Source organism: Sus scrofa, chromosome 9, assembly GCF_000003025.6.
Source record: "Sus scrofa isolate TJ Tabasco breed Duroc chromosome 9, Sscrofa11.1, whole genome shotgun sequence".
Classification (NCBI taxonomy): Eukaryota; Metazoa; Chordata; class Mammalia; order Artiodactyla; family Suidae; genus Sus; species Sus scrofa.
In genome coordinates this window covers 51289486-51303121 of record NC_010451.4, presented here as the reverse complement: position 1 = coordinate 51303121, position 13636 = coordinate 51289486, and the positions used below count along the sequence as shown (strand labels likewise).

The window sequence follows — 13636 nt, the reverse complement described above, 5'->3', positions numbered from 1 at the left end:
TCAAATGATGCAACTGACAAGGGCGTAATCTCTAAAATATACAAATTACTTACCACAACTCAACAGCAAAGCCAACAACCCAACTGAAAAATGGGCAGAAGACCTAAGTAGACATTTCTCCAAAGATATTCAGGTGGCCAACAGTCACATAAAAAATGCTCAACATCACTGATCATTAGAGAAATGCAAATCAAAGCTACAATGAGGTACCAGCTCACACCAGTCAGAATGGCCATCATTTAAAGGTGACAATGCAGGAATCGCACTTCTAGGAGGGCTACAGTTTCACCTGACAGGACCTGCCAACCATATCTGGGCAATAATGTTGGCATTATTTGAGGTGGTAGGCAGGATGCCTATGTTCTAATAGATTTGGTTGAGTAGCTGAGCCAGCTGAGGAGAGGTTGGATGATTGAAAAACAAAGGATTCTTGGTTAATCTGAAGGTTTCGTTTGGGAACCAACAGTCTTTTAACAGAAAATCTCCTGGATCTTGAGCTACATGTTTTCCCTGAAAAGTATGCATTTTTTCCAGCAAAATTTTGCTGGGGTTATGTTTTTGAAGAATGAACTGAGATGAATATGTGGAACTGTTATTAATGGCATACTGTCCTAGAAACCTGGAGACCTGCAGGAGATTGAAAAATTCCAGCCCTTGTTATAAATTTTTAAAAGATTGTGAAATTATCAAAATGCACATGAATCAAGTTTTAATATGCTGTATGATGGGTGGATGAGGCTGTCCATTATACCATTTCTTTCTTTGAATTCTCAGGCATGGTTTGGCAGTGCAAGAACTCTGTAACATTAACAAATTCAATAAAAAGTAAATATATGGAAAAAAAAAAAAAGAATGGCCATCATTAACAAGTCAATAGATAACAAATGCTGAGAGAGTGTGGGGGAGAAGGTACCCTCTTTCACTTTTGGTGGGAATGTAATTGGTACAACCACTATGAAAAACGGTATGGAGGCATCTCAGAAAACTAAATATAGAACTACCATATGATCAGCAGTCCCACTCTTGGGCATATATCCAGACAAAACTTCCATTGAAAAAGATACATGCATCCCTATGTTCATTGTAGCACTATTCAAAATAGCCAAGACAAAGAGGCAACCTAAATGTCCATCAACAGATGAATGGATTAAGAAGATGTGGTATAAATACACAATGGAATATTACTCAGCCATAAAAAAGAACAAAATAATGCCATTTGCAGCGACATGAATGGCACTAGAGACTCTCATACTAAGTGAAGTAGGTCAGAGAAGGACAAATACCATATGATATCACTTATATCTGGAATCTAATATATGGCACAGATGAACGTATCTTCAGAAAAGAAACAAACCCATGGACATGGAGAACAGACCTGTGGTTGCTAAGGGGGAGAAGGAGAGAGTGGGATGGACTAGGAGTTTGGACTGGGAGTTGATTTTGGAGTAGATAAGCAATGAGATCTTGTTGTATAGTATAGGGAACTATATCTGGTCACTTGTGGTGGAACATGATGGAGGATAATGTGAGAAAAAGAATGTATATATATATATATATGTATGTATATATATGTATGAATGGGTCACTTTGTTTTGTAAAATTTGATATAACATTGTAAGTTAAGTACAATAAAAATAAATAGATAATTTAAAAAGAATATATGAAAGTATTATTTGTTAATATATGACAGCAAACATCTCCACTTAGCTTTGACAGTGTATTAGGTGAATGTACTTGTCTTAGAGGTTTCTTTGAAATATAGATTTTCAAATATTAACATGTGGTAAGAATATTGCTTTTCCCATTCCCAAGAGAAATTGTGCAATAGAATATAAAGCAAAGAACTTTACTGAAGGTAAATGAAAAAAACTGAAAGAAATTAAAAGAGTTATAGAACAGCAAGAGGTGTTTATTAAGACTCTTGTCAATTTTCAAGAGATATATCTCTAGGGTAAAGATAGCTTCTTGCTTTAAAATTATGCTATATTTCACAGGGTAAAAGAAAATTATTTTGAAAACCTATCTCAGAAGTCCCAATACCTCTAATTTTATCATCAATATATTGACATTTTACTTATTTTTACTAAATATATATCTTATTTTTGTTCAAACACAAATAGACTAATATATCTTCTGGAGATTAATGTTACATTAAATTGTCAGAATAAGATGATAAGGAAAAAATTAAAAATAGAATTCTAAAAGGGAAGTAGCCAATTTTAGCAAAATTGAAAATATGAATAACCTTGACCTGTAGATATTATGCATAGGACTTTGCATTCAATAATGAAGCATATATTATCTTTGTAAGCAAACATAAAATACATTTCAAAATTTGCCTAAGGATAAGTCCTCGGATTCATTCTTTAATACAAACAAATTTATATCACAAAGACCACATTCTCTGATTAAAATGGAGTAAAATTAAAAAATGAAAACCAAAAAGATATTCACCTCTCTTACATTTGAAATTTTATGAAACACTTCCACATATTTCAGAGCACAAAAATTAAAAATTAAAGTTATAAAATATTTATAATTGAATGACAATTAAAACACATACCAAAACATTTAAGATAACTACTAGTGTTAGTGGGACATTATGTACTTAAATTAATTTTGTTTTCAGAAATCATTTTGAAATTAATTCACTAATGTTAGAATAAAAACCACAACATAAATACAAAGAACAATGATTTGATAGTAATATTAATAATATGTCATAATATAATATAATAATGTTACACTTTAATAGTACATATTAGAAAAGAGAAAAACAACATGAAAGGAGAACAGAGAAAACAAAATCAAAAGCTTGCTGTTTAAATGATTAATAGAAAACATTTCTGGCGTGATCAGTCTAGCAATAAATGAGAAGATGTAGATAAATATTAGGAATGGAAAATGGGGATATAACTTAGAATGCCACATACAATGAAAACATTCTTAGAACAACATTGAAGTCATTCTTTACACGGGAGAATATTTTAATTAGATTTGTCTCAGAAATAACTGTATTTGAGACCCTATGTTCCTTTATTGATTTTATGACTAAAAACAGATGGACGATTAAATAGGAAAAATTTAGGAGCTTATCCAGAAATCAAATCTCTTTGGGGCTGGAGAACTAGAGTGGAAATTCAGACAACAAATTTTGCTAGGAAGGACAATCCTTGGCAAGACAGTTTGTAAATCCATAGGTGTTATAGAGGACAAATTACATTTTATTATTGACTTTTACTAACAGAGACCAGTCCCTTGGATGATGAAATCTTTTTGAGACCATGCAGAGCTCTAATTTGTTTTTTTAATCCTATTGATGGTGTAATGCATGCAGAAACAAATCTGGAGAGATTTTTAAACCTTTGGGAATTAGTGGTTGTATATTTCTAAGGCCCATCTCAACATTTGCAAATAGTATCAGGATCCACTTTTTTGAAGGTAAATAAATGTCTTAAGGTGAGTGGATCTCAACCTCTCAGCAGAAGAAAAGTTCTACATGATATTTGGACTGGTTCTATTTAAATGCTCTAATTAATCATTTCTTTATGATATTAGATTAATAATATCAAACAGTTACAAAGTACTTAATAGGTAGCAGTTTCTTAAAAATATAACCTCTATTAACCTCCCCCTCCAAAAAAAAAATTCCTGTGAGATAGGTTTTACACATGAGTATATTGAGTCATTGGTGATAGAATCTTCCCAAAGTGACACAACTCGATGTGACAAAGCCAAGGTATGATTCTAGGTAGACTGGCTTCCAGTGGCATTAAATTTATAATCAATATGCTATTGTATTCATTTGGGTTTTTTTTTGAGATTGTATTCAATTTTTTTTTAATGACTGCAAAAGACACACATTTCAAGACAGGCCAACTGAAAACTTTCCCTGGAGAAAAGTAATCCTGAACTTTACAAGTGCGTGTTTGCTTTTTGTCAATCTGTACTGTGGATGGCCTAAGTTGATTTCCCATTGCCTATGTTTCAGTTTCAGTATTTCCTGTTAGATCCTCCAGTGAACAATTTCTACAGAGCCCAAGATTTAAAATGCTTTTTCCCAAAATTTGTTACATTGGCTTAACTAAAAGACTTTTTTTTTCATATAATTTTTATTTTTTTCATTATGGCTGGTTTACAGTGTTCTGTTTTCTATTGTACAGCATGGTGACCCAGTTACACATACATGTATAGATTCCTTTTTTTTTCTCACATTATCATCTCCATCATAAGTGACTAAACATAGTTCTTAGTGCTATACAGCAGGATCTCATTGCTTATCCATTCCAAAAGCAATAGTTTGCATCTATTAACCCCAAGTTTCCGATCTATCCCACTCCCTCCCCATTGGCAACCACAAATCTATTCTCCAAGTCCATGATTTTCTGTTCTGTGGAAAGGTTCATTTGTGCTATATATTAGATTCCAGATATAAGTGATATCATATGGTATTTGTCTTTCTCTTTCTGACTTATTTCACTCAGTATGAGAGTCTCTAGTTGCATCCATGTTGCTGCAAAAGGCATTATTTTGTTCTTTTTTATGGCTGAGTAGCATACTACATATTCCTCATCCAATCATCTGATGTAGATGGGGTTTTGCTAGGTAAATGGCATCCTATCAAAGGCATAATTGGCAAATGCAGTTCTAAATTGTCAAACTTAAGTTTCTGGGCTGTTTACTGTCATTGCTAAAGTTTAAGAAATAGAGAGGTCAATATGCTTAGCTAGATTGACAGCATTTAATAACCTCATCCTTATGTTGCTCTCAGTGCTTGTCTGAGCAGTTTACTGCAATTACTGTCCCTAAGAGAGCAAAAGCAGAGTTGACATAATTGCCAATACACCCCCTTCTTAAATCTGAATCATATTATTCACAGCCTGTAATATGCACTGAACTTTTGACAATTCTTCCAAAGCCACTGTAGGAACCCTAGAAATCTCACTGCTTTGCTTCTTGAATGATAACTTTAAAAGTTTTTTACTTGTCTTGCTTAAAGAGAGTGTTCTTCTTAATGAGACCAAGGAAGAATCACTGCTTTTCTCAGTGAATGCACTCTGTACTTTCATTACCTGGATAAGGGTGCCTGCCATTTTGGGGGACTTTGGCATGATACAGATAAAGTAAACTCAGAAAGTACTTTATAAATATAAGAAATAATAAAGTGGTAACTGATAATTACATGGTAGTTTAAGGCTTTCAAACCTTAGTACAGTTCTTTTAATTTTCATAGCTACTCTTTTTATAGTTGAGAAAATAAAGATTTAGAGAGGGTAAGTGACCTACTTTGGTCACATGGACCCTATATCAAATACTTTTACTCCATTCTTCCCACTCTTGCACAATGATATTGTATAATGTCGTTGTATATTGTATAATGACATGGTGTAATCATAGGTATACAATTTGAAATTAACAAAGATTTTTGTTCTGATGTCAGTCACATAGATACTTTGTAACATTTTCTTTGGTTAAAGAAACAAATACAGGAATCTTTCCCTTTCATGGTGTTTTAATCCCATGAAAAATTAAACTTTATTCTCTACCCTGAAGATTAAACTTGATGATTTCTACTTTCTTGACAAAAACCACAAAAAAAAAAAAAAAAAAGGAGTTCCCGTCGTGGCGCAGTGGTTAACGAATCCGACTAGGAACCATGAGGTTGCGGGTTCGGTCCCTGCCCTTGCTCAGTGGGTAAGATCCAGCGTTGCCGTGAGCTGTGGTGTAGGTTGCAGACGCGGTTCGGATCCCGTGTTGCTGTGGCTCTGGCGTAGGCCGGTGGCTACAGCTCCAATTCAACCCCTAGCCTGGGCACCTCCATATGCCGCGGGAGCGGCCCAAGAACCAAGAGATAGCAACAACAACAACAAAAAGACAAAAGACAAAAAAAAAAACAAAAAAAAAAAACAAAAAAAAAAAACCCACTTTATCAGGGCATAAAGGGACAGACAGCTGCATTCCCCACAATATTTGAGATTCTGATATCAAGACAATTTTATTCATGTCTCTCAAATGAAGTTACAACATAGAAAGGAGAATAACAATCGGATTTCTCCAATAGCTCTAACTCTATATTCTAGATCCTACAATGAATTAGTTTAGAAAAATGTTATTAGTGTTATCTTTCTAGTGAGAGAACATGACAGATCAGTAACTGCCCTAGATAGTCCTATGTTTAAAAAAAGAAGATTTTGCAAGAAGCGTTGTCTTAGATTAATATATCTCTGTTAAAGTAGCCCAACTTTTGAATTAAAAAAAAATAAGTAGGCACACGGGCACATACACACAGACGTGCACGTACAAATACATGCATATACTGTATATATATTTAAATTTTAATTCTGGATGTCTTATGGGTATTTATCTTTATGAAGGATTTGATGAGCAGTATTCTTATATCCTTGAGTAGCAGGTGATGGTACTTCCATTTATGCTTTCCAAGGATGGGAGTTAGAACTTCTCTGTCCTCACCATTGGTTGTATTAAAATAACAACAACAAAAACTCCAACTTTAAAACCAGTGGCATTGTAGGCCACTAAGCATGGGGGAGAAGAATAGGGAGGGAAACAAAGTGGTGTCTTTTTTTCTCCCCACGGAGAAGCAATCGTACCTATGTAGCAGTAGTTGCTCACTTTTATTTCATGTGATATAACAACATTTAATTTCCAGTAATGTCTCACTTAATGTAAATGACTTATTATTCTTGCCTCATTTGCTGAGTTACTTTCATAGGAAAGTTAACTATTGCATATCATACTCTCCTGATTTTTTAAGTTGAAGATATTGAAAATAGATAAATGTTCTTTTGGTGATTCCGGGTAATCATTTTTCACACATAGGCAATTTTGTGTATGTATCTGTGCTTACATATGTTCAGACTTTCTAGAGTCCTAGATAACAATGCAGTTTGATTTTTTTTCCTTTTATTTTTAAATAGTTTTCCAGAGGGCTCCTTTTTGCTGTTAAACTCCTCTTCTTGCTATCCTCAGCTTTCATTAATAGCTTTCTCCTGTCTCCCTGCCTCTTTTAAAATTCTGCCATTATTCTGGTCTCCTCTAGATCTGTTAAATTTATTTCTTAAGGAAAAGAATGACTTGGCACTAAGAGAAATCAATGTGGATTGATAAATGAATAAATTTTATTAAATGAATGTTGTGACAATTACATTGAGATCTTAAAGTTGCTTTTACTTACATTCAGTTTTTTGGTAAATTGGAAGTTACAAGATGAATGTCTCTAGATAAATATAGAATTACAGCACATGTATTACTTTCCTTATTCTACTGGTCTCTATGAAAGCATAACCTAATTAGCTTTGTTTACTTGACAGATCAGCAATTTAGTCTCAGAATCATTAGTCACAGAGAGATATATCTGTTTGGGTTCTGACCTCTGGGCAACTCTTCTTAGTGATAATGACTTCAACATTATTTGGAAATATGAAAGGAATTTTAGTCAGTTTAATGTGTGAGCCTATTAAAAAACTGGTACTCAACCAAAAGTGAATCTCAATCAAAAATGCCCTACCTCCCTCCCTGGTGATTTTCATGGCGTGTTGATTCTGTTTGAATAACAAAATCATCAGACTTAAGTCTTAATCCTATTTGGACAAGTTCAGAGCATCTACCCCGAGATGGTCCAATCTCATGATCATTGCTAATTTGGTTACTTTGGGGTTTTATCTTGGTGACTCTGACTCTTCTCTTAGAAGTTTATCTATTTTTTCTCAATTCAGAAACATGGTTCTTTTCTCATGTTTTTTTTCTATTATGGTTTAGTACAAGATATTTAAAATAACTCCCTGTGCTATACAGAAAGACCTTTTTGTTTATCTATTGTATATATAGTAGTTTGTGTCTGCTAATTCCAAAGTTATAATTTATCTCTCTCTCACCCCCTTTGCCTTTTGGTAACCATAAGTTTTTTTCCTATGTTTATGAGTCTGTTTCTGTTGCATAAATTCATTTGTGTCATATTTTAGATTACACATATAAATGATATCACATGCCATTTATTTTTGTGTGTTCTTGAAGATAATGACATCCTATGTAAGACTTTTTCTTAAAATGATTCATTTTATTTTATTATTTTTAAAATTTTATTGGAGCATAGTTGATTCACAATGTTGTATTAGTTACACATATACATATACACATTCTTTTTAGAATTTTTTTCTATATATGTTTTCACAGAATATTGAGTAGAGTTCCCTTTGCTAAGGGATTCAGTTACACATATACATATACACATTCTTTTTAGAATTTTTTCTATATATGTTTTCACAGAATACAAAGTGATTCAGTTACACATATACATATACATATTCTTTTTAGAATTTTTTCTATATATGTTTTCACAGAATATTGAGTAGAGTTCCCTTTGCTATACAGTGGGTCCTTGTTGGTTATCTATTTTTTATATAGTGGTATATATATGTTAATAAGCCTTTTAATCAGCATGTATATTAAGCACTCTTAGAATGTTGTAGAAAGTATAAAGAGAAGATAAATTGCAGCAAAATTTCATAAATTTTTGTAATTATGAGAAATTACCATATGATACATATTTTCATGCAAAATAAAATTCTATATCATTCTATATACAAAGTTTTTTCTCCATTGATATTTTTTATCATTTTTAAAAGATTTTTGTTTTTTCCATTATAGTTGATTTACAGTGTTCTGGCAATTTCTGCTGTACAGCAAAGTCACCCAGTCATACATGTATATACATTATTTTTCTCACATTATTCTCCATTATGTTCTGCCACAAGTGACTAGATATAGTTCTCTGTGCTATACAGCCAAATCTCATTGCTTATCCACTCCAAATGTAATAGTTTGCATCTATTAACCCCAAACTCCCAGTCTATCCAACTCCCTCTCTCTCCCGCTTGGCAGCCACAAGTTTGTTCATCAAGTCCATGAGTTTGTTTCTTTTCTTTAGAAAGGTTCATTTTTGCCATATATTAGATTCCAGATATAAGTGATATCATATGGTATTTCTTTCTCTCTCTGACAGATTTCACTTAGTATGAGAGTCTCTAGTTCCATCCACTTTGCTGCAAATGGCATTATTTAGTTCTTTTTTATGGCTGAGTAATATTCCATTGTATATATATATATATATATATATATACCACATCTTCTTAATCCATTCATCTGTTGATGGACAATTAGGTTGTTTCCATATCTTGGCTATTGTGAATAGTGCTGCAATGAACATAGGAGTGCATGTGTCTTTTTTAAGGAAAGTTTTGTCTGGATATATGCCCAAGAGTGGGACTGCTGGGTCATATGGTAGTTCTATATTTAGTTTTCTGAGGTAGCTCCATACTCTTTTCCATAGTGGTTGTACCAGTTTACATTCCCACCAACAGTGTAGGAGGGTAACCATTTTCTCCACACCCTCTCCAGCATTTGTTATCTATTGACTTGTTAATGATGGCAATTCTGATCAGTGTGAGCTGGTAACGCACTGTAGTTTTGATTTGCATTTCTATAATAATTAGTGATGTTGAACATTTTTTTCATGTGCTGTTGGCCATCTTTATGTCTTCTTTGGAGAAATGTCTGTTCAGGTCTTCTGCCCATTTTTCATTTGGGTTGTTGGTTTTATCATTTTGGAATTTAAAGACACATCAAAGTTTAGATACTACATATGTGATATCTTGAGCATTATTAATCAAAGGAACACTAACACTCTTAAACATAACTCGATGAAAATTTATGAAGCTTGATTCTTTAGGTAATGTAGAGTGCATAAGCTCAAAGCAGGAAACCCTTTCCCCTCAATCCTCTTTAGGGGAAACTAAATCAGTGAAGGAGAAGTCCCTTGGTTCTGATCTAACAAATTTGAGAGATAAAGGTCAGTGAGAGTTTGGCTTTTTTATGTTTGTTTTGTTTTTTTTGTCTTTTCTAGGGCCACACCTGCAGCATATGGAGGTTCCCAGACTAGGGGTCTAATAGGAGCTGTAACCGCCAGCCTATGCCAGAGCCACAGCAATGCTGGATCTGAGCCACATCTGCAACCTACACCATAGTTCATGGCAATGCCAGATCCTTAGCCCACTGAGCGAGGTCAGGGATCGAATCTGCAACCTCATTGTTCCTAGTCAGATTCATTAACCACTGAGCCATGATAGGAACTCCGAGTCTGGCTTTTAACTATGGATGGCAGGGAATAGTCAGGGAGGAAACAGTGATTTGTTGATTGCTCAAGTAATGTACCTGAAAGCCAATCTTATTTCTTTGCTGTTTCTTCAACAATACAAGTTTACAATATAGCTTAAGAATAGCCTCTGGCACTGCATTTCTGTCAACTACATCTACAATGAAAAGAAGAATTTCCTGGCTTAACTGAAGTTTTCCATCCAGAGGACAGCGGTGGGAGAAGTGGAATTCCGATTAAATTAAAGTCATTGATTGAATTTTTTTTTGTACTCACAGTCTATAAGGAAGTCTTTTGTGTTTGTAAATTTGCAGTTTTAGAGAATATTAATTATGACAACTCGTGTAGGTGGGTTGAGAAATCAAAATTGGATGACTTATTTCATGAGAGCTAAATTGGAAACCATGTTTCAACCAAGTCTGAAGGTTCTATGGGTATATGCCCAGAGAAAGTGGTGAGCAATCTTCTTTAATGATGTTAATGAAAAACTCATTAGGCCTTGAAAGTATGTATGTTTTTTTTTTTTTTTTTCTTTTCAAAGTGAGGTGGCTAGTGGCTTAAGCCTGGGACTAAAATGAACGGGCTTTGATTTATAGGGGGGCATTTGAGTTTGGCTGGAACCAAGGCTCTGGGCTACACTCTGGTCTTTGTCCCAGAGCTTTTAAGAAGTCTCTGGAAAGCATCAAGGCATGGGAGAGATGAATGACAGAACCAGTAGAGACGGGACATGTCATTCTGCTTTGGGAATCAGAAAATAACTAATGCACCTATTTTCTCTGGGTTTTTTCCTACAGGTATCTTGTAAGAAATGGCCACTTTAAATCTTTCCTCAGTGACTGAATTTATCCTTGAAGGGTTAACAAAATGCCCAGAGCTTCAGTTGCCACTCTTCCTCCTGTTCCTAGGAATCTATGTGGTCACAGTGGTGGGCAACCTGGGCATGATCCTCTTAATTGCTATCAGTTCTCAACTTCACACTCCAATGTACTATTTTCTCAGCCATTTGTCATTCATCGATCTCTGCTACTCCTCTGTCATTACTCCAAAGATGCTGTTGAACTTTTTGTCAGAGAAGAACATTATCTCCTTTCTGGAATGCATGGCTCAGCTTTATTTTTTCCTTATTTTTGTAATAGCAGAAGGCTACATTCTGACTATCATGGCATATGACCGTTATGTTGCTATCTGTAGCCCACTGCTTTACAATATAATCATGTCCCATAGGGTCTGTTCCATAATGATGGCTGTGGTATATTCACTGGGTTTGTTTGGAGCCACAGTTCATACCGCCCGCATGTCAACATTATCCTTCTGTGGATCTCATACTATCAGTCATTATTTTTGTGATATTCTTCCCTTGTTGAGTCTTTCTTGCTCCAGCACCCACATTAATGAGATATTGCTATTTATTATTGGAGGAGTTAATACCTTAGCACCAACACTAGCTATGCTTATCTCTTACGCTTTCATCCTCTCTAGTATCCTCCGCATTCGGTCCTCTGATGGACGGTCCAAAGCCTTTGGCACTTGTAGCTCCCATCTCATGGCTGTGGGTATCTTTTTTGGGTCTATAACATTCATGTATTTCAAGCCCCCTTCTAGCAATACTATGGAACAGGAGAAAGTGTCCTCAGTGTTCTACACCACTGTGATCCCCATGCTGAATCCCTTGATCTACAGCTTGAGAAACAAAGATGTGAAGAAGGCACTGAGGAAGGTCGTTGGGGGAAGGTAGTCATCTTGACAAAGAAGCTTTTCTTTGGGAGGAAGAAAGAGTGAACTAGTTGAAAAGTTATCATGGACTCTGTTTCTTTCTTTCTCTCTTCCAGAGACAAAATTCATTGCTATTTACAAAATATATATTTTGTACTTGAGAATGTTTAAAACACTTTTGGAGATTATCAGAAAATAAGATTTTCTGATCGTTAATACTTTGGAAATTTTACATGCATTAGAGGGATTTGACAGAGCAGAAAAAAGAATATGTTGAAGATATTAATTTTGAAAGTGCTTGATATATAGAGAGTGAGTTAAGGGTTAAGTTTGAGAAGGTATGATGTTATTGATTCAAAGTCCTGGAGGGCAGGAAGAGCGATGTCTTTAAACTCCCAAGGGAAGGTTTTTTTCCTATCCCAAAGCCGTTATATTGAGATATTGAAAATATCAATATCACAACACAGCTGTGGAGGGTGTAGTACTTACAGTTAAGACCCATTCATAGGTGGATCATAGGTGGATTGCATGTGATGTGTGAAAGATAAAGGGAGAGAGAAAAGACTAGGTTTAGGTGAGAGGATGATGGTGAGGGTGAAAGAGGTTAAAATTAGCCTAGTCTTACCATATTCAGCAAAGATCAGTAATAACCAGCTAAAATCTCATATTGCATCTCTTTAGAGGCCACCACTTAGGCTATCCATCAAGGATATGACTGTCCAATAAAAAGTCTAGTAGAGTGTGACTCCAACTTAGGGAGTTGAATTCATTTTATTTTGTATTAGAATAATTATTTTAATGATAGAAATAATGTATATTTTCTCTTAAAAGTGTATAGCTCTTTTCCACCCTCTACATGAGTCCTAGTTTTTTATCACCCCATGACTTGCCTGTATCCACCATTTCCATTTGTTGAAGAGATCCAATACTCTTGGAGAACAGACACACAACCTCATTGGTGGTTCCTTGCACTGGGTCATCATCATTCCAGACATCAGTACATAACCTTCAGAGTACTCTACTCTCAGTATAGGCTTTTCTCTTAGAGGTATGTGCATGAGGTAGCTGGAAATTGAGCTACGAGAGTTAGCAGCCTTAGTCAATGACTAGAATAAGAATATGAGAAAAAAAGATCTTTTGCTTTGTTTTCATTTTTGCTTTTTAGGGCTGTAGGTGTGGCATATGGAAGTTCCCAGGCCAGTGGTCCAATTGGAGCTACAGCTGCCGGCCTAAGCCACAGCCACAGCCACAGCAATGCAGGATCCAAGCTGTGTCTGCAACCCACACCACAGCTTACAGCAATGCTGGATTCTTAACCTACTGAGGGAGTCCAGGGATTGAACCTGCGTCCTCATGAATACTAGTCAGGTTTGTTACCACTCAGCCACAACAGGAACTCCTAGAAAAAATTTTAATCAGATTGGCAGATAATGTGAAATTATAAGACTAGGTAATAAAATGGATGACAGAATCATGATTCACAAAGACATCTAGAGACTAGAATGATGAATACATTAAATGAGATTAAAATGTCCATGGACAATATAAAATTCCTATTTCTGCAAAAATCAAAGATGGACTAGACTGCCTAACTGCAGAGAATTAAGAGTTTTTGCTGACAACAGAGTCAATGAAAGCAAATAGTACAGCTACCTAAAGAGTTAATGCTACACTTACGGATCTGCATTAAAGTTTATCTGCATTAGTTGCATTTTAGTATTTAGAATGAGAAAAATTTTAAAACTCACTTTG

The 13636-nt window shown here is 34.9% G+C and overlaps 1 protein-coding gene across 1 annotated transcript; it reads left to right on the top strand.

Moving 5' to 3' along the window:
- Positions 10977 to 11906, top strand: LOC100516632 (olfactory receptor 8D2). Its single transcript, XM_013977546.2, has one exon. The coding sequence runs from the start codon at positions 10980 to 10982 to the stop codon at positions 11904 to 11906; it is 927 nt and encodes a 308-aa protein (XP_013833000.1). The 5' UTR covers positions 10977 to 10979.